Raw genomic sequence first — 22873 nt, 5'->3', positions numbered from 1 at the left:
TTTCTCTGAATTCTAAAGCCCACATTTGAAAGAAAACACTTGGGTTAAAGGAGGATTTCATTGTTTCCATGTTGTGCCATTTCATGTGAGTTGATGGATTAAAGTTTTATGGTTATTCTGACATTACTACAATAACAAGTGGTGGAAGATAATATATAAAACAAGCATATATCATGCTAGCCACTCTTAAGCTGTTGCTAGCTTTTATGCTCTATTAAGCTAGCTTAATGTAGCTCCTTTTCTTAAACTTTTAAAAGTAAATTGAAATGGAATCCCTTTCATTTTCAAAATATTTGGCTTTTCTTAGAAGTTCTTATTAAATGTGTTCAGTTAACTTGATATTAGTAAAGCAAAAAGCATTAATACAATAAACATGTGTTATGCTAGCAGCCATTCAGCAGTTGCTAATTGTTCGTGTTCCAAGTCCTTTCTCTGAATTCTAAAGCCCACATTTAAACGAAAACACTTGGGTTAAAGGAGGATTTCATTGTTTCCATGTTGTGTCATTTCATGTGAGTTGATGGATTAAAGTTTTATGGTTATTCTGACATTACTACAATAACAAGTGTTGGAAGATAATATATAAAACAAGCATATATCATGCTAGCCACTCTTAAGCTGTTGCTAGCTTTTATGCTCTATTAAGCTAGCTTAATGTAGCTCCTGTTCTTAAACTTTTAAAAGTAAATTGAAATGGAATCCCTTTCATTTTCAAAATATTTGGCTTTTCTTAGAAGTTCTTATTAAATGTGTTCAGTTAACATGATATTAGTAAAGCAAAAAGCATTAATACAATAAACATGTGTTATGCTAGCAGCCATTCAGCAGTTGCTAATTGTTCGTGTTCCAAGTCCTTTCTCTGAATTCTAAAGCCCACATTTAAACGAAAACACTTGGGTTAAAGGAGGATTTCATTGTTTCCATGTTGTGCCATTTCATGTGAGTTGATGGATTAAAGTTTTATGGTTATTCTGACATTACTACAATAACAAGTGGTGGAAGATAATATATAAAACAAGCATATATCATGCTAGCCACTCTTAAGCTGTTGCTAGCTTTTATGCTCTATTAAGCTAGCTTAATGTAGCTCCTGTTCTTAAACTTTTAAAAGTAAATTGAAATGGAATCCCTTTCATTTTCAAAATATTTGGCTTTTCTTAGAAGTTCTTATTAAATGTGTTCAGTTAACATGATATTAGTAAAGCAAAAAGCATTAATACAATAAACATGTGTTATGCTAGCAGCCATTCAGCAGTTGCTAATTGTTCGTGTTCCAAGTCCTTTCTCTGAATTCTAAAGCCCACATTTGAAAGAAAACACTTGGGTTAAAGGAGGATTTCATTGTTTCCATGTTGTGTCATTTCATGTGATTTGATGGATTAAAGTTTTATGGTTATTCTGACATTACTACAATAACAAGTGGTGGAAGATAATATATAAAACAAGCATATATCATGCTAGCCACTCTTAAGCTGTTGCTAGCTTTTATGCTCTATTAAGCTAGCTTAATGTAGCTCCTTTTCTTAAACTTTTAAAAGTAAATTGAAATGGAATCCCTTTCATTTTCAAAATATTTGGCTTTTCTTAGAAGTTCTTATTAAATGTGTTCAGTTAACTTGATATTAGTAAAGCAACAAGCATTAATACAATAAACATGTGTTATGCTAGCAGCCATTCAGTAGTTGCTAATTGTTCGTGTTCCAAGTCCTTTCTCTGAATTCTAAAGCCCACATTTACACGAAAACACTTGGGTTAAAGGAGGATTTCTTTGTTTCCATGTTGTGCCATTTCATGTGAGTTGATGGATTAAAGTTTTATGGTTATTCTGACATTACTACAATAACAAGTGGTGGAAGATAATATATAAAACAAGCATATATCATGCTAGCCACTCTTAAGCTGTTGCTAGCTTTTATGCTCTATTAAGCTAGCTTAATGTAGCTCCTGTTCTTAAACTTTTAAAGTAAAATGAAATGGAATCCCTTTCATTTTCAAAATATTTGGCTTTTCTTAGAAGTTCTTATTAAATGTGTTCAGTTAACATGATATTAGTAAAGCAAAAAGCATTAATACAATAAACATGTGTTATGCTAGCAGCCATTCAGCAGTTGCTAATTGTTCGTGTTCCAAGTCCTTTCTCTGAATTCTAAAGCCCACATTTGAAAGAAAACACTTGGGTTAAAGGAGGATTTCATTGTTTCCATGTTGTGTCATTTCATGTGATTTGATGGATTAAAGTTTTATGGTTATTCTGACATTACTACAATAACAAGTGTTGGAAGATAATATATAAAACAAGCATATATCATGCTAGCCACTCTTAAGCTGTTGCTAGCTTTTATGCTCTATTAAGCTAGCTTAATGTAGCTCCTGTTCTTAAACTTTTAAAAGTAAATTGAAAAGGAATCCCTTTCATTTTCAAAATATTTGGCTTTTCTTAGAAGTTCTTATTAAATGTGTTCAGTTAACTTGATATTAGTAAAGCAAAAAGCAAATAATACAATAAACATGTGTTATGCTAGCAGCCATTCAGTAGTTGCTAATTGTTCGTGTTCCAAGTCCTTTCTCTGAATTCTAAAGCCCACATTTGAAAGAAAACACTTGGGTTAAAGGAGGATTTCATTGTTTCCATGTTGTGCCATTTCATGTGAGTTGATGGATTAAAGTTTTATGGTTATTCTGACATTACTACAATAACAAGTGGTGGAAGATAATATATAAAACAAGCATATATCATGCTAGCCACTCTTAAGCTGTTGCTAGCTTTTATGCTCTATTAAGCTAGCTTAATGTAGCTCCTTTTCTTAAACTTTTAAAAGTAAATTGAAAAGGAATCCCTTTCATTTTCAAAATATTTGGCTTTTCTTAGAAGTTCTTATTAAATGTGTTCAGTTAACTTGATATTAGTAAAGCAAAAAGCATTAATACAATAAACATGTGTTATGCTAGCAGCCATTCAGCAGTTGCTAATTGTTCGTGTTCCAAGTCCTTTCTCTGAATTCTAAAGCCCACATTTAAACGAAAACACTTGGGTTAAAGGAGGATTTCATTGTTTCCATGTTGTGCCATTTCATGTGAGTTGATGGATTAAACTTTTATGGTTATTCTGACATTACTACAATAACAAGTGGTGGAAGATAATATATAAAACAAGCATATATCATGCTAGCCACTCTTAAGCTGTTGCTAGCTTTTATGCTCTATTAAGCTAGCTTAATGTAGCTCCTGTTCTTAAACTTTTAAAAGTAAATTGAAATGGAATCCCTTTCATTTTCAAAATATTTGGCTTTTCTTAGAAGTTCTTATTAAATGTGTTCAGTTAACTTGATATTAGTAAAGCAAAAAGCATTAATACAATAAACATGTGTTATGCTAGCAGCCATTCAGCAGTTGCTAATTGTTCGTGTTCCAAGTCCTTTCTCTGAATTCTAAAGCCCACATTTGAAAGAAAACACTTGGGTTAAAGGAGGATTTCATTGTTTCCATGTTGTGTCATTTCATGTGATTTGATGGATTAAAGTTTTATGGTTATTCTGACATTACTACAATAACAAGTGGTGGAAGATAATATATAAAACAAGCATATATCATGCTAGCCACTCTTAAGCTGTTGCTAGCTTTTATGCTCTATTAAGCTAGCTTAATGTAGCTCCTTTTCTTAAACTTTTAAAAGTAAATTGAAATGGAATCCCTTTCATTTTCAAAATATTTGGCTTTTCTTAGAAGTTCTTATTAAATGTGTTCAGTTAACTTGATATTAGTAAAGCAACAAGCATTAATACAATAAACATGTGTTATGCTAGCAGCCATTCAGTAGTTGCTAATTGTTCGTGTTCCAAGTCCTTTCTCTGAATTCTAAAGCCCACATTTACACGAAAACACTTGGGTTAAAGGAGGATTTCATTTGTTTCCATGTTGTGCCATTTCATGTGAGTTGATGGATTAAAGTTTTATGGTTATTCTGACATTACTACAATAACAAGTGGTGGAAGATAATATATAAAACAAGCATATATCATGCTAGCCACTCTTAAGCTGTTGCTAGCTTTTATGCTCTATTAAGCTAGCTTAATGTAGCTCCTGTTCTTAAACTTTTAAAGTAAAATGAAATGGAATCCCTTTCATTTTCAAAATATTTGGCTTTTCTTAGAAGTTCTTATTAAATGTGTTCAGTTAACATGATATTAGTAAAGCAAAAAGCATTAATACAATAAACATGTGTTATGCTAGCAGCCATTCAGCAGTTGCTAATTGTTCGTGTTCCAAGTCCTTTCTCTGAATTCTAAAGCCCACATTTGAAAGAAAACACTTGGGTTAAAGGAGGATTTCATTGTTTCCATGTTGTGTCCATTTCATGTGAGTTGATGGATTAAAGTTTTATGGTTATTCTGACATTACTACAATAACAAGTGTTGGAAGATAATATATAAAACAAGCATATATCATGCTAGCCACTCATAAGCTGTTGCTAGCTTTTATGCTCTATTAAGCTAGCTTAATGTAGCTCCTGTTCTTAAACTTTTAAAAGTAAATTGAAAAGGAATCCCTTTCATTTTCAAAATATTTGGCTTTTCTTAGAAGTTCTTATTAAATGTGTTCAGTTAACATTGATATTAGTAAAGCAAAAAGCATTAATACAATAAACATGTGTTATGCTAGCAGCCATTCAGCAGTTGCTAATTGTTCGTGTTCCAAGTCCTTTCTCTGAATTCTAAAGCCCACATTTGAAAGAAAACACTTGGGTTAAAGGAGGATTTCATTGTTTCCATGTTGTGCCATTTCATGTGAGTTGATGGATTAAAGTTTTATGGTTATTCTGACATTACTACAATAACAAGTGGTGGAAGATAATATATAAAACAAGCATATATCATGCTAGCCACTCTTAAGCTGTTGCTAGCTTTTATGCTCTATTAAGCTAGCTTAATGTAGCTCCTTTTCTTAAACTTTTAAAAGTAAATTGAAATGGAATCCCTTTCATTTTCAAAATATTTGGCTTTTCTTAGAAGTTCTTATTAAATGTGTTCAGTTAACATGATATTAGTAAAGCAAAAAGCATTAATACAATAAACATGTGTTATGCTAGCAGCCATTCAGCAGTTGCTAATTGTTCGTGTTCCAAGTCCTTTCTCTGAATTCTAAAGCCCACATTTAAACGAAAACACTTGGGTTAAAGGAGGATTTCATTGTTTCCATGTTGTGCCATTTCATGTGAGTTGATGGATTAAAGTTTTATGGTTATTCTGACATTACTACAATAACAAGTGGTGGAAGATAATATATAAAACAAGCATATATCATGCTAGCCACTCTTAAGCTGTTGCTAGCTTTTATGCTCTATTAAGCTAGCTTAATGTAGCTCCTTTTCTTAAACTTTTAAAAGTAAATTGAAATGGAATCCCTTTCATTTTCAAAATATTTGGCTTTTCTTAGAAGTTCTTATTAAATGTGTTCAGTTAACATGATATTAGTAAAGCAAAAAGCATTAATACAATAAACATGTGTTATGCTAGCAGCCATTCAGCAGTTGCTAATTGTTCGTGTTCCAAGTCCTTTCTCTGAATTCTAAAGCCCACATTTGAAAGAAAACACTTGGGTTAAAGGAGGATTTCATTGTTTCCATGTTGTGTCATTTCATGTGATTTGATGGATTAAAGTTTTATGGTTATTCTGACATTACTACAATAACAAGTGGTGGAAGATAATATATAAAACAAGCATATATCATGCTAGCCACTCTTAAGCTGTTGCTAGCTTTTATGCTCTATTAAGCTAGCTTAATGTAGCTCCTTTTCTTAAACTTTTAAAAGTAAATTGAAATGGAATCCCTTTCATTTTCAAAATATTTGGCTTTTCTTAGAAGTTCTTATTAAATGTGTTCAGTTAACTTGATATTAGTAAAGCAACAAGCATTAATACAATAAACATGTGTTATGCTAGCAGCCATTCAGTAGTTGCTAATTGTTCGTGTTCCAAGTCCTTTCTCTGAATTCTAAAGCCCACATTTGACACGAAAACACTTGGGTTAAAGGAGGATTTCTTTGTTTCCATGTTGTGCCATTTCATGTGAGTTGATGGATTAAACTTTTATGGTTATTCTGACATTACTACAATAACAAGTGGTGGAAGATAATATATAAAACAAGCATATATCATGCTAGCCACTCTTAAGCTGTTGCTAGCTTTTATGCTCTATTAAGCTAGCTTAATGTAGCTCCTGTTCTTAAACTTTTAAAGTAAATTGAAATGGAATCCCTTTCATTTTCAAAATATTTGGCTTTTCTTAGAAGTTCTTATTAAATGTGTTCAGTTAACTTGATATTAGTAAAGCAAAAAGCATTAATACAATAAACATGTGTTATGCTAGCAGCCATTCAGCAGTTGCTAATTGTTCGTGTTCCAAGTCCTTTCTCTGAATTCTAAAGCCCACATTTGAAAGAAAACACTTGGGTTAAAGGAGGATTTCATTGTTTCCATGTTGTGCCATTTCATGTGAGTTGATGGATTAAAGTTTTATGGTTATTCTGACATTACTACAATAACAAGTGGTGGAAGATAATATATAAAACAAGCATATATCATGCTAGCCACTCTTAAGCTGTTGCTAGCTTTTATGCTCTATTAAGCTAGCTTAATGTAGCTCCTGTTCTTAAACTTTTAAAAGTAAATTGAAACTGGAATCCCTTTCATTTTCAAAATATTTGGCTTTTCTTAGAAGTTCTTATTAAATGTGTTCAGTTAACATGATATTAGTAAAGCAAAAAGCATTAATACAATAAACATGTGTTATGCTAGCAGCCATTCAGCAGTTGCTAATTGTTCGTGTTCCAAGTCCTTTCTCTGAATTCTAAAGCCCACATTTGAAAGAAAACACTTGGGTTAAAGGAGGATTTCATTGTTTCCATGTTGTGTCATTTCATGTGATTTGATGGATTAAAGTTTTATGGTTATTCTGACATTACTACAATAACAAGTGGTGGAAGATAATATATAAAACAAGCATATATCATGCTAGCCACTCTTAAGCTGTTGCTAGCTTTTATGCTCTGTTAAGCTAGCTTAATGTAGCTCCTTTTCTTAAACTTTTAAAAGTAAATTGAAATGGAATCCCTTTCATTTTCAAAATATTTGGCTTTTCTTAGAAGTTCTTATTAAATGTGTTCAGTTAACTTGATATTAGTAAAGCAACAAGCATTAATACAATAAACATGTGTTATGCTAGCAGCCATTCAGTAGTTGCTAATTGTTCGTGTTCCAAGTCCTTTCTCTGAATTCTAAAGCCCACATTTAAACGAAAACACTTGGGTTAAAGGAGGATTTCTTTGTTTGCATGTTGTGCCATTTCACTTCAGTTAATGGATTAAAGTTTTATGGTTATTCTGACATTACTACAATAACATGTGTTGGAAGATAATATATAAAACAAGCATATATCATGCTAGCCACTCTTAAGCTGTTGCTAGCTTTTATGCTCTATTAAGCTAGCTTAATGTAGCTCCTTTTCTTAAACTTTTAAAAGTAAATTGAAATGGAATCCCTTTCATTTTCAAAATATTTGGCTTTTCTTAGAAGTTCTTATTAAATGTGTTCAGTTAACATGATATTAGTAAAGCAAAAAGCATTAATACAATAAACATGTGTTATGCTAGCAGCCATTCAGCAGTTGCTAATTGTTCGTGTTCCAAGTCCTTTCTCTGAATTCTAAAGCCCACATTTAAACGAAAACACTTGGGTTAAAGGAGGATTTCATTGTTTCCATGTTGTGTCATTTCATGTGAGTTGATGGATTAAAGTTTTATGGTTATTCTGACATTACTACAATAACAAGTGTTGGAAGATAATATATAAAACAAGCATATATCATGCTAGCCACTCTTAAGCTGTTGCTAGCTTTTATGCTCTATTAAGCTAGCTTAATGTAGCTCCTGTTCTTAAACTTTTAAAAGTAAATTGAAATGGAATCCCTTTCATTTTCAAAATATTTGGCTTTTCTTAGAAGTTCTTATTAAATGTGTTCAGTTAACATGATATTAGTAAAGCAAAAAGCATTAATACAATAAACATGTGTTATGCTAGCAGCCATTCAGCAGTTGCTAATTGTTCGTGTTCCAAGTCCTTTCTCTGAATTCTAAAGCCCACATTTGAAAGAAAACACTTGGGTTAAAGGAGGATTTCATTGTTTCCATGTTGTGTCCATTTCATGTGATTTGATGGATTAAAGTTTTATGGTTATTCTGACATTACTACAATAACAAGTGTTGGAAGATAATATATAAAACAAGCATATATCATGCTAGCCACTCTTAAGCTGTTGCTAGCTTTTATGCTCTATTAAGCTAGCTTAATGTAGCTCCTTTTCTTAAACTTTTAAAAGTAAATTGAAATGGAATCCCTTTCATTTTCAAAATATTTGGCTTTTCTTAGAAGTTCTTATTAAATGTGTTCAGTTAACATGATATTAGTAAAGCAAAAAGCATTAATACAATAAACATGTGTTATGCTAGCAGCCATTCAGCTAGTTGCTAATTGTTCGTGTTCCAAGTCCTTTCTCTGAATTCTAAAGCCCACATTTACAGAAAACACTTGGGTTAAAGGAGGATTTCATTGTTTCCATGTTGTGCCATTTCATGTGAGTTGATGGATTAAAGTTTTATGGTTATTCTGACATTACTACAATAACAAGTGGTGGAAGATAATATGTAAAACAAGCATATATCATGCTAGCCACTCTTAAGCTGTTGCTAGCTTTTATGCTCTATTAAGCTAGCTTAATGTAGCTCCTGTTCTTAAACTTTTAAAGTAAAATTAACTGGAATCCCTTTCATTTTCAAAATATTTGGCTTTTCTTAGAAGTTCTTATTAAATGTGTTCAGTTAACATGATATTAGTAAAGCAAAAAGCATTAATACAATAAACATGTGTTATGCTAGCAGCCATTCAGCAGTTGCTAATTGTTCGTGTTCCAAGTCCTTTCTCTGAATTCTAAAGCCCACATTTGAAAGAAAACACTTGGGTTAAAGGAGGATTTCATTGTTTCCATGTTGTGCCAATTTTAGTGAGTTGATGGATTAAAGTTTTATGGTTATTCTGACATTACTACAATAACAAGTGTTGGAAGATAATATATAAAACAAGCATATATCATGCTAGCCACTCTTAAGCTGTTGCTAGCTTTTATGCTCTATTAAGCTAGCTTAATGTAGCTCCTTTTCTTAAACTTTTAAAAGTAAATTGAAATGGAATCCCTTTCATTTTCAAAATATTTGGCTTTTCTTAGAAGTTCTTATTAAATGTGTTCAGTTAACATGATATTAGTAAAGCAAAAAGCATTAATACAATAAACATGTGTTATGCTAGCAGCCATTCAGCAGTTGCTAATTGTTCGTGTTCCAAGTCCTTTCTCTGAATTCTAAAGCCCACATTTAAACGAAAACACTTGGGTTAAAGGAGGATTTCATTGTTTCCATGTTGTGTCATTTCATGTGAGTTGATGGATTAAAGTTTTATGGTTATTCTGACATTACTACAATAACAAGTGTTGGAAGATAATATATAAAACAAGCATATATCATGCTAGCCACTCTTAAGCTGTTGCTAGCTTTTATGCTCTATTAAGCTAGCTTAATGTAGCTCCTGTTCTTAAACTTTTAAAAGTAAATTGAAATGGAATCCCTTTCATTTTCAAAATATTTGGCTTTTCTTAGAAGTTCTTATTAAATGTGTTCAGTTAACATGATATTAGTAAAGCAAAAAGCATTAATACAATAAACATGTGTTATGCTAGCAGCCATTCAGCAGTTGCTAATTGTTCGTGTTCCAAGTCCTTTCTCTGAATTCTAAAGCCCACATTTGAAAGAAAACACTTGGGTTAAAGGAGGATTTCATTGTTTCCATGTTGTGTCATTTCATGTGATTTGATGGATTAAAGTTTTATGGTTATTCTGACATTACTACAATAACAAGTGTTGGAAGATAATATATAAAACAAGCATATATCATGCTAGCCACTCTTAAGCTGTTGCTAGCTTTTATGCTCTATTAAGCTAGCTTAATGTAGCTCCTTTTCTTAAACTTTTAAAAGTAAATTGAAATGGAATCCCTTTCATTTTCAAAATATTTGGCTTTTCTTAGAAGTTCTTATTAAATGTGTTCAGTTAACATTGATATTAGTAAAGCAAAAAGCATTAATACAATAAACATGTGTTATGCTAGCAGCCATTCAGCAGTTGCTAATTGTTCGTGTTCCAAGTCCTTTCTCTGAATTCTAAAGCCCACATTTGAAAGAAAACACTTGGGTTAAAGGAGGATTTCATTGTTTCCATGTTGTGCCAATTTTAGTGAGTTGATGGATTAAAGTTTTATGGTTATTCTGACATTACTACAATAACAAGTGGTGGAAGATAATATATAAAACAAGCATATATCATGCTAGCCACTCTTAAGCTGTTGCTAGCTTTTATGCTCTATTAAGCTAGCTTAATGTAGCTCCTTTTCTTAAACTTTTAAAAGTAAATTGAAATGGAATCCCTTTCATTTTCAAAATATTTGGCTTTTCTTAGAAGTTCTTATTAAATGTGTTCAGTTAACTTGATATTAGTAAAGCAAAAAGCATTAATACAATAAACATGTGTTATGCTAGCAGCCATTCAGCAGTTGCTAATTGTTCGTGTTCCAAGTCCTTTCTCTGAATTCTAAAGCCCACATTTAAACGAAAACACTTGGGTTAAAGGAGGATTTCATTGTTTCCATGTTGTGCCATTTCATGTGAGTTGATGGATTAAAGTTTTATGGTTATTCTGACATTACTACAATAACAAGTGGTGGAAGATAATATATAAAACAAGCATATATCATGCTGGCCACTCTTAAGCTGTTGCTAGCTTTTATGCTCTATTAAGCTAGCTTAATGTAGCTCCTTTTCTTAAACTTTTAAAAGTAAATTGAAATGGAATCCCTTTCATTTTCAAAATATTTGGCTTTTCTTAGAAGTTCTTATTAAATGTGTTCAGTTAACATGATATTAGTAAAGCAAAAAGCATTAATACAATAAACATGTGTTATGCTAGCAGCCATTCAGCAGTTGCTAATTGTTCGTGTTCCAAGTCCTTTCTCTGAATTCTAAAGCCCACATTTGAAAGAAAACACTTGGGTTAAAGGAGGATTTCATTGTTTCCATGTTGTGTCATTTCATGTGATTTGATGGATTAAAGTTTTATGGTTATTCTGACATTACTACAATAACAAGTGTTGGAAGATAATATATAAAACAAGCATATATCATGCTAGCCACTCTTAAGCTGTTGCTAGCTTTTATGCTCTATTAAGCTAGCTTAATGTAGCTCCTTTTCTTAAACTTTTAAAAGTAAATTGAAATGGAATCCCTTTCATTTTCAAAATATTTGGCTTTTCTTAGAAGTTCTTATTAAATGTGTTCAGTTAACTTGATATTAGTAAAGCAAGAAGCATTAATACAATAAACATGTGTTATGCTAGCAGCCATTCAGTAGTTGCTAATTGTTCGTGTTCCAAGTCCTTTCTCTGAATTCTAAAGCCCACATTTACACGAAAACACTTGGGTTAAAGGAGGATTTCTTTGTTTCCATGTTGTGCCATTTCATGTGAGTTGATGGATTAAACTTTTATGGTTATTCTGACATTACTACAATAACAAGTGGTGGAAGATAATATATAAAACAAGCATATATCATGCTAGCCACTCTTAAGCTGTTGCTAGCTTTTATGCTCTATTAAGCTAGCTTAATGTAGCTCCTGTTCTTAAACTTTTAAAGTAAAATGAAATGGAATCCCTTTCATTTTCAAAATATTTGGCTTTTCTTAGAAGTTCTTATTAAATGTGTTCAGTTAACATGATATTAGTAAAGCAAAAAGCATTAATACAATAAACATGTGTTATGCTAGCAGCCATTCAGCAGTTGCTAATTGTTCGTGTTCCAAGTCCTTTCTCTGAATTCTAAAGCCCACATTTGAAAGAAAACACTTGGGTTAAAGGAGGATTTCATTGTTTCCATGTTGTGTCATTTCATGTGAGTTGATGGATTAAAGTTTTATGGTTATTCTGACATTACTACAATAACAAGTGGTGGAAGATAATATATAAAACAAGCATATATCATGCTAGCCACTCTTAAGCTGTTGCTAGCTTTTATGCTCTATTAAGCTAGCTTAATGTAGCTCCTTTTCTTAAACTTTTAAAAGTAAATTGAAATGGAATCCCTTTCATTTTCAAAATATTTGGCTTTTCTTAGAAGTTCTTATTAAATGTGTTCAGTTAACATGATATTAGTAAAGCAAAAAGCATTAATACAATAAACATGTGTTATGCTAGCAGCCATTCAGCAGTTGCTAATTGTTCGTGTTCCAATGTCCTTTCTCTGAATTCTAAAGCCCACATTTGAAAGAAAACACTTGGGTTAAAGGAGGATTTCATTGTTTCCATGTTGTGCCATTTCATGTGATTTGATGGATTAAAGTTTTATGGTTATTCTGACATTACTACAATAACAAGTGGTGGAAGATAATATATAAAACAAGCATATATCATGCTAGCCACTCTTAAGCTGTTGCTAGCTTTTATGCTCTATTAAGCTAGCTTAATGTAGCTCCTGTTCTTAAACTTTTAAAAGTAAATTGAAATGGAATCCCTTTCATTTTCAAAATATTTGGCTTTTCTTAGAAGTTCTTATTAAATGTGTTCAGTTAACATGATATTAGTAAAGCAAAAAGCATTAATACAATAAACATGTGTTATGCTAGCAGCCATTCAGCAGTTGCTAATTGTTCGTGTTCCAAGTCTTTTCTCTGAATTCTAAAGCCCACATTTAAACGAAAACACTTGGGTTAAAGGAGGATTTCATTGTTTCCATGTTGTGTCATTTCATGTGAGTTGATGGATTAAAGTTTTATGGTTATTCTGACATTACTACAATAACAAGTGTTGGAAGATAATATATAAAACAAGCATATATCATGCTAGCCACTCTTAAGCTGTTGCTAGCTTTTATGCTCTATTAAGCTAGCTTAATGTAGCTCCTGTTCTTAAACTTTTAAAAGTAAATTGAAATGGAATCCCTTTCATTTTCAAAATATTTGGCTTTTCTTAGAAGTTCTTATTAAATGTGTTCAGTTAACATGATATTAGTAAAGCAAAAAGCATTAATACAATAATCGTGTTATGCTAGCAGCCATTCAGCAGTTGCTAATTGTTCGTGTTCCAAGTCCTTTCTCTGAATTCTAAAGCCCACATTTGAAAGAAAACACTTGGGTTAAAGGAGGATTTCATTGTTTCCATGTTGTGCCAATTTTAGTGAGTTGATGGATTAAAGTTTTATGGTTATTCTGACATTACTACAATAACAAGTGGTGGAAGATAATATATAAAACAAGCATATATCATGCTAGCCACTCTTAAGCTGTTGCTAGCTTTTATGCTCTATTAAGCTAGCTTAATGTAGCTCCTGTTCTTAAACTTTTAAAAGTAAATTGAAATGGAATCCCTTTCATTTTCAAAATATTTGGCTTTTCTTAGAAGTTCTTATTAAATGTGTTCAGTTAACTTGATATTAGTAAAGCAAGAAGCATTAATACAATAAACATGTGTTATGCTAGCAGCCATTCAGTAGTTGCTAATTGTTCGTGTTCCAAGTCCTTTCTCTGAATTCTAAAGCCCACATTTGAAAGAAAACACTTGGGTTAAAGGAGGATTTCATTGTTTCCATGTTGTGCCATTTCATGTGAGTTGATGGATTAAAGTTTTATGGTTATTCTGACATTACTACAATAACAAGTGGTGGAAGATAATATATAAAACAAGCATATATCATGCTAGCCACTCTTAAGCTGTTGCTAGCTTTTATGCTCTATTAAGCTAGCTTAATGTAGCTCCTTTTCTTAAACTTTTAAAAGTAAATTGAAATGGAATCCCTTTCATTTTCAAAATATTTGGCTTTTCTTAGAAGTTCTTATTAAATGTGTTCAGTTAACATGATATTAGTAAAGCAAAAAGCATTAATACAATAAACATGTGTTATGCTAGCAGCCATTCAGCAGTTGCTAATTGTTCGTGTTCCAAGTCCTTTCTCTGAATTCTAAAGCCCACATTTGAAAGAAAACACTTGGGTTAAAGGAGGATTTCATTGTTTCCATGTTGTGTCATTTCATGTGAGTTGATGGATTAAAGTTTTATGGTTATTCTGACATTACTACAATAACAAGTGTTGGAAGATAATATATAAAACAAGCATATATCATGCTAGCCACTCTTAAGCTGTTGCTAGCTTTTATGCTCTATTAAGCTAGCTTAATGTAGCTCCTTTTCTTAAACTTTTAAAAGTAAATTGAAATGGAATCCCTTTCATTTTCAAAATATTTGGCTTTTCTTAGAAGTTCTTATTAAATGTGTTCAGTTAACATGATATTAGTAAAGCAAAAAGCATTAATACAATAAACATGTGTTATGCTAGCAGCCATTCAGCAGTTGCTAATTGTTCGTGTTCCAATGTCCTTTCTCTGAATTCTAAAGCCCACATTTGAAAGAAAACACTTGGGTTAAAGGAGGATTTCATTGTTTCCATGTTGTGTCATTTCATGTGAGTTGATGGATTAAAGTTTTATGGTTATTCTGACATTACTACAATAACAAGTGTTGGAAGATAATATATAAAACAAGCATATATCATGCTAGCCACTCTTAAGCTGTTGCTAGCTTTTATGCTCTATTAAGCTAGCTTAATGTAGCTCCTGTTCTTAAACTTTTAAAAGTAAATTGAAATGGAATCCCTTTCATTTTCAAAATATTTGGCTTTTCTTAGAAGTTCTTATTAAATGTGTTCAGTTAACATGATATTAGTAAAGCAAAAAGCATTAATACAATAAACATGTGTTATGCTAGCAGCCATTCAGCAGTTGCTAATTGTTCGTGTTCCAAGTCCTTTCTCTGAATTCTAAAGCCCACATTTGAAAGAAAACACTTGGGTTAAAGGAGGATTTCATTGTTTCCATGTTGTGCCATTTCATGTGAGTTGATGGATTAAACTTTTATGGTTATTCTGACATTACTACAATAACAAGTGGTGGAAGATAATATATAAAACAAGCATATATCATGCTAGCCACTCTTAAGCTGTTGCTAGCTTTTATGCTCTATTAAGCTAGCTTAATGTAGCTCCTTTTCTTAAACTTTTAAAAGTAAATTGAAATGGAATCCCTTTCATTTTCAAAATATTTGGCTTTTCTTAGAAGTTCTTATTAAATGTGTTCAGTTAACTTGATATTAGTAAAGCAAAAAGCATTAATACAATAAACATGTGTTATGCTAGCAGCCATTCAGCAGTTGCTAATTGTTCGTGTTCCAAGTCCTTTCTCTGAATTCTAAAGCCCACATTTGAAAGAAAACACTTGGGTTAAAGGAGGATTTCATTGTTTCCATGTTGTGCCATTTCATGTGAGTTGATGGATTAAACTTTTATGGTTATTCTGACATTACTACAATAACAAGTGGTGGAAGATAATATATAAAACAAGCATATATCATGCTAGCCACTCTTAAGCTGTTGCTAGCTTTTATGCTCTATTAAGCTAGCTTAATGTAGCTCCTTTTCTTAAACTTTTAAAAGTAAATTGAAATGGAATCCCTTTCATTTTCAAAATATTTGGCTTTTCTTAGAAGTTCTTATTAAATGTGTTCAGTTAACATGATATTAGTAAAGCAAAAAGCATTAATACAATAAACATGTGTTATGCTAGCAGCCATTCAGCAGTTGCTAATTGTTCGTGTTCCAAGTCCTTTCTCTGAATTCTAAAGCCCACATTTAAACGAAAACACTTGGGTTAAAGGAGGATTTCATTGTTTCCATGTTGTGTCATTTCATGTGAGTTGATGGATTAAAGTTTTATGGTTATTCTGACATTACTACAATAACAAGTGGTGGAAGATAATATATAAAACAAGCATATATCATGCTAGCCACTCTTAAGCTGTTGCTAGCTTTTATGCTCTATTAAGCTAGCTTAATGTAGCTCCTGTTCTTAAACTTTTAAAAGTAAATTGAAATGGAATCCCTTTCATTTTCAAAATATTTGGCTTTTCTTAGAAGTTCTTATTAAATGTGTTCAGTTAACATGATATTAGTAAAGCAAAAAGCATTAATACAATAAACATGTGTTATGCTAGCAGCCATTCAGCAGTTGCTAATTGTTCGTGTTCCAAGTCCTTTCTCTGAATTCTAAAGCCCACATTTGAAAGAAAACACTTGGGTTAAAGGAGGATTTCATTGTTTCCATGTTGTGCCATTTCATGTGAGTTGATGGATTAAACGTTTTATGGTTATTCTGACATTACTACAATAACAAGTGGTGGAAGATAATATATAAAACAAGCATATATCATGCTAGCCACTCTTAAGCTGTTGCTAGCTTTTATGCTCTATTAAGCTAGCTTAATGTAGCTCCTGTTCTTAAACTTTTAAAAGTAAATTGAAATGGAATCCCTTTCATTTTCAAAATATTTGGCTTTTCTTAGAAGTTCTTATTAAATGTGTTCAGTTAACATGATATTAGTAAAGCAAAAAGCATTAATACAATAAACATGTGTTATGCTAGCAGCCATTCAGCAGTTGCTAATTGTTCGTGTTCCAAGTCCTTTCTCTGAATTCTAAAGCCCACATTTGAAAGAAAACACTTGGGTTAAAGGAGGATTTCATTGTTTCCATGTTGTGTCATTTCATGTGATTTGATGGATTAAAGTTTTATGGTTATTCTGACATTACTACAATAACAAGTGGTGGAAGACAATATATAAAACAAGCATATATCATGCTAGCCACTCTTAAGCTGTTGCTAGCTTTTATGCTCTATTAAGCTAGCTTAATGTAGCTCCTTTTCTTAATCTTTTAAAAGTAAATTGAAATGGAATCCCTTTCATTTTCAAAATATTTGGCTTTTCTTAGAAGTTCTTATTAAATGTGTTTAGTTAACTTGATATTAGTAAAGCAAAAAGCATTAATACAATAAACATGTGTTATGCTAGCAGCTATTCAGCAGTTGCTAATTGTTCGTGTTCCAATGTCCTTTCTCCTAATTCTAAACCCCACATTTGAATGAAAACACTTGGGTTAAAGGAGGATTTCATTGATTCCATGTGGTGCCATTTCATATAAGTTAATGGATTAAAGTGGATTGTTTATTGTGACATTACTACAGTTTGGCTTTAAATGGTTTCTATTGTGACTTGACACAACAGATATATACATCATAAAGTGAGACGTATCACCTCATAATATGATAGTTCATTGCAACAACGCGAAAGGTATCATGTTAAAAGTAATAGTTCTTTTTAAAAACGTGAAATGTATCACAGATTGTGATAAGATTTTTTGGAAAAATGTGAAATCTATTACGCTGTCACGTGATAATTTCAATGTAAAAACGTGACACGTACAGGGTGTGCAGAATTATTAGGCAAGTTGTATTTTTGAGGATTAATTTTATTATAGAACTACTACTATGTTCGCAATGAACACAAAAGACTCATAAATATCAAAGCTGAATATTTTTGGAAGTTGGAGTGGGGCTTTTTTAGTTTTAGTATCTTAGGAGGATATCTGTGTGTGCAGGTGACTATTACTGTGCATAATTATTAGGCAACTTAACAAAAACCAAATATATACCCATTTCACTTATTTATTTTCACCAGGGAAACCAATATCACAACTCAAAATTTCCAATATACATTTCTGGCATTCAAAAACAGTAGGACTGGGAGTTGAGCTTGACTCCATCCTCAAGCCAAGAAGGTCCCACAAGCTCATCCTTGATGATACCAGCCCATACCAGTATCCCACCTCCACCTTGCTGGCGTCTGACTCGGAGTGGAGCTCTCTGCCCTGTACTGATCCAGCCACGGGCCCATCCATCTGGCCCATCAAGACTCACTCTCATTTCATCAGTCCATAAAACCTTAGAAAAATCAGTCTTATGATATTTCTTGGCCCAGTCTTGACGTTTTATCTTGTGTCTTGTTCAGTGGTGGTAGTTTTTCAGCCTTCCTTACCTTGGCCATGTCCCTGAGTATTGCACACCTTGTGCTTCTTGGCACTCCAGTGATATTGCAGCTCTGAAATATGGCAAAACTGGTGGCCAATGGCATTTTGGCAGCTTCACGCTTGATTTTCCTCAGTTCATTGGCAGTTGTTTTGCGCCTTGTTTTTTCAACACGCTTCTTGCGACCCTGTTGACTATTTTGAATGAAACGCTTAATTGTTCGATGATCATGCCTCAAAAGCTTGGCAATTTTAAGAGTGCTGCATCCCTCTGCAAGACATCTCACTATTTTTGACTTTTCAGAGTCCGTCAAATCTCTCTTCTGACCCATTTTGCCAAAGGAATGGAAGTTGCCTAATAATTATGCACACCTGATATAGGGTGTTGATGTCATTAGACCACACCCCTTCTCATTACAGAGATGCACATCACCTGATATGCTTAATTGGTAGTAGGCTTTCAAGCCTGTACTGGTTGGAGTAGAACAACATGCATAAAGAGAATGATGTGATCAAAATACTCGTTTGCCTAATAATTCTGCACACACTCTATCATGTTATAATGTGATTCATTTTGTGGTGAAAGTGTGGACTGTGAACCACATTTGTCGTTATATAGGGAAACTGCTACGTCCAGAGATATGCCTAATTTACCAAATGGGATTAAGTTGTAGGTCACTGGAGAGATTTGGTGAAACTTGGAGGACACTGGGATATTGTTAACGTACCCTTAAAGCAGACAGGACTACGTCTTTGTGTCGTCAACGTATTTCTCCCAGTCCCAGCAGTGCATATCGCCTTTAAAATTTTCATTTTTTTTTTCAGAAGACAGCCATATGCCTAATCCGTGGTACTTATTAACTAAAAGCAGCGCACACACTCAATAGCAACTCAGACACACACACGCATCGTCTCACTGCTTGCAGGCAGGTGATGCACCATGTTGCTCATAACTGTCTTGTGTACAATAATAAACCAGGTCTGCACCAGCCTGGTAACGACGCATTATTTGAGTCAGGTGTGCTGCAGTATGGACATATTGAAAACCTGCAGGACACTGGCTCAAGAGGTCCTGAGTTGGTGATGCCTGCTCTATGGCAAATCAGACACATGCACACACCATCTCACTGTGCGCAGGCAGGTGACCTACCGTGTTGCTCATAACTGTCCCACATTTCTGTGTGTACAACAATAAACCAGAGTAGAACAATTAATTAGTGGAAAAAAGAACTGAAATGTTTCTCATTGGTGAGCATATTTCACATAAAATGTATTTTGCTCCAATATAGGTCACAACAACATCTACATACTGTACAGGCTATGTCCTTAATAAACTTATAACGTAAGTTTCACGTTTTTACAATAAACTTATCACGTTATAACGTGATACGTTTAATGTTTTAACAATAAAACTATCACGTTATAACGTGATAAGCTCCCTTTTTTTTAGTTTGGGTGACAGCTCCACACTTCCGTAGAAAAGGAGGTGAAACACTGGATAATATAAATTATGTGTGTAACTGCAGACTGTTAATCAGGATAATTTTTTTTTTTACCAACGTGTTTGTCAAACCTGGGGCTGGTTTTTGGGTTTTGTTATTGACTCTGCAGGGTTATTTATTCTGAGGGACCAAAGCTTATTTTTACATGTGATGTGATTCAACATATTCCAGATAAAGGGAGATATTAAAAAAAAATCTCCCCTTCAGTTTTGCAACCTAGGAGTAAATGCCTATATTTTACCCTCAGTTTTGTCTTTCAGTTGACGTTTTTTTTCTTTTGTTTGTTTGTTTGTTGTTGTTTTTTTTTTAGAAAGTCCTCAGGGATGATTTCAGGTCTCATCCTTCAGATTTCTCTAAGACTCAACATAGTTCAGACTGGCTGTGTGTGCTGACATGTCACCATCTTGTCCTCAGACCCACTCGGCCTGTTATCCCAGCGTACCACCAGAGTGCATTCTGGGACGTCTGCGCTTCATGTTTCTGCATCCAGCCTGCATTCTCCTGGACTCCAGAAACTTCAGCAAGATGCATTGCTACCGCATCACCGAGAGCTGCAGCCAAGACCTGGGTAGGCACACACTCAGCACAAATGTACAGAAACCTTCAGCCTGAGCTGAAGTGAATGACATTGTTTTTCCCCGAAAAAGAAAGGAGGACCCCACAACATGTAACACACACACACGGCCATCCTGCCCACATCCTGTGATGCTGCTGACACACAAACTGAAACCTCAAACGCTCGTCTGGTTTCCCGACAGCATCGCTGCTGATCTGAAACTAAACCCTCAGGATGTGAAACCTTCAGACTATCTCAGAATGTTTCTCACAAATAAACGATAAGTTCATATGAAAAACAGGTTTCTATACATTTATGTAAATGATGACAAGGTATTTTTATTTATTTGTAAAATAAATAATAAATAGGACATACAAATATATTATATATTCTTATATGTGACCAGACCACCCCTCAAAAAGAAAAAAGCCCAAAAAAAGACAAACTAAACAAACAAAAGAAAATGCATTAATAAAGTATTTATAATTGACTTTAAAGCATGTAATAAGATCAAAGGCCAGTGACTGAAAAATGTAATATATCATAAAAAATGTCTTTCTATTGGTATCTAATCACTTTACTAAAATAACTGTTATGTTTTTATTCTGTTAAAATAAGCCATTAATATCTTCTTGTCCTGGGTCCACATACATGGCAGCTGCCCTGGGGTGCCACCATTTTTACTACGGTGGCTCTGATTGGACAAACAATTCTGTGTGAAATGAGAACTATCTGAGCTTTAAAACTTCCATACCAGCTTTGTTTGATAGATGTTAAAGCACTTTTAGGGATAAATAACACCTTAAAAGGACAATAGAAGAAGATAGTACACATGTACATGATGTTGACGTAGTTACCTGTAGTGCAGTCATTGGCCACAATTACATGAGCGTTTCAAATCTCCTTTAATTCAGAATAAAAATGAAATCCTCTTTAAAAATGACCTTGTAAACACCTAATTCTGAATGAAAATGGCCATTCCAAGTTAAACTTAAATCCGAGTTAAGTGGCTGGTTTATTTGGATTTTTAACCTGAATTGAATAATTCCTTTCTCACGCGTTCATTTCACTTTAAATTAATTCCGCTCGTTCTGCACATGCTCGTTCCCTTGTCTTGTCACGATGATACACTACGCTCTCTCCTTTCTCCTCCTCGGCTGATGAAAGTGAAGTAGCATGCTGGTATCGAGCTGCTGCTTCGAAACTAGAATCAAAATCAGAGTGAAAATGGTTCTTATTATGTGGTCTTCTACATAGCCGAAAAGAAAAGCACGAACTAGAGTTTGTTTTCTTCCGGCAGACGTAAATACGTCAGCTCTGCACCCCCGTCCAATCAGAACCCTTCCCAAGCCCCAGATAGCAGAACTGAATAAAGGCAATTAAACAAGTTTTTCATGTAAACTTCAATTTGGAATTGAACGAGAATTCTTTAATTCCGAATAATTAATTCCGAATTAAAACACATCATGTAACCTTGGTCATTGCTGCACCTAGGGCCAATGGGTCCTCTCTGGAAGAATTCTGGCTACACTCACAGCTATGCTTGATATTTGAAGTCATTTTTATGTCCACCTTTACAATTGGATGTCAGTAAACCTTACACATTATACCTTTTAATTTAACTAAAAATAATCTGAACATTCGTCAGACGTGATCTGTGTCACTTCCATGTTTCCTCCAGATAACTCTGACGAAGTTGATCCATCGGCTGCAGCAACTAAAGATGTCCAGCCGGCTGCTGCAGAGTCAGGTGGGTCTGTCCTTCATCTTTCTTCTTCTTCTGCGAGATGTCCACACCAGTTCAGACCAGTGCTCTGGAGCTTTGAATATTCCTCACCATCTTGGAAAATAATTGAGACATTTCTATTTCGATAAGCTGACAGGTTATGTGTCACCATGATGATGATGAGGTTTAAAACCGTCTGAAGAATCTGACTGTGAGGTTAAAGCCTGAGCTCAGGTTCTGGATCTGGATCAAATCCCACCAGGAACGGCAGAGTAAAGTACTCACCTGACACAGATGTGTGTTTCTGACTTTCAGGTAAACAGTTCCTCAAGGTGTTCGACGGAGATGATGCAGTCAAGCGCGGCTTCTTCCGATTGGTGTCTATCAGCAGAGCCACGAGAAACGAGGAAGTGGTGGTGAGACACACACACACACCTACACACACCCACACAATCGCTACACTTCCTCTCTCACCTGCAATTCTGGTTCAGGAAAACTTTAGGAATTTTTATAAATAGAGGGTGATAATTGAAGTTAAGTTGTCGTGTCATTCACAGAACAGAAACTAAAGTCAGAATCCGTGTGTGTGTGTTAACACGCTGTCAAGAAAGAAAGACACCAGCAATGAATTCAGAGAAGCAGCTATTGCTGCCCATCAATCTCGGAAACAAGTGTTCCATACAGCTTCCAGTCTTCCCAGGACGGCGTCCCAGCAAGTTCAGCCCAAAGTCAGACTGTGTGATGATCACAGAAACTGTATAAACCCAATTTCACACTCTCCAGGCCTCAGTTGTATATTAAATGTTAAAGTTCATGACAGTCCAGTTAGAAAAAGACTGAACCAGTTTGGCTTGTTTGGAAGGATTGCAGGAGAAAGTCTCTTCTCTTTAAAAAGAACATGGCAGCATGGATTTGGTTTGCAAAGCTGCATCTGAACAAAGCACAAGGTGTCTGGAACAATGTCCTCTAGACAGACCAGACCAACACGTTTAGTCAGAAGTTACAAAAACCCCAAACACAGCATATCACAGAG

General features: G+C 33.8%; 1 protein-coding gene across 2 annotated transcripts in view; it reads left to right on the top strand.

Annotated features, from left to right (window-relative positions):
• The window catches only part of LOC121642877 (diacylglycerol kinase theta-like), a 65566-nt gene that overhangs the window by 23971 nt on the left and 18722 nt on the right, over window positions 1-22873 (top strand). For both annotated transcript variants that reach the window (XM_041989904.1, XM_041989903.1), the window contains exons 6-8: window positions 19973-20126; window positions 21796-21864; window positions 22156-22256. In XM_041989904.1, the coding sequence (XP_041845838.1) occupies window positions 19973-20126; window positions 21796-21864; window positions 22156-22256 (324 nt within the window). The remainder of the gene's footprint in view (window positions 1-19972; window positions 20127-21795; window positions 21865-22155; window positions 22257-22873) is intronic.

The sequence above is a fragment of the Melanotaenia boesemani genome, chromosome 7, assembly GCF_017639745.1.
Source record: "Melanotaenia boesemani isolate fMelBoe1 chromosome 7, fMelBoe1.pri, whole genome shotgun sequence".
In the NCBI taxonomy this organism is placed as follows: domain Eukaryota; kingdom Metazoa; phylum Chordata; class Actinopteri; order Atheriniformes; family Melanotaeniidae; genus Melanotaenia; species Melanotaenia boesemani.
Note: the sequence above shows the minus strand (reverse complement) of the source record. Positions and strands in the feature narration are given on the sequence as shown.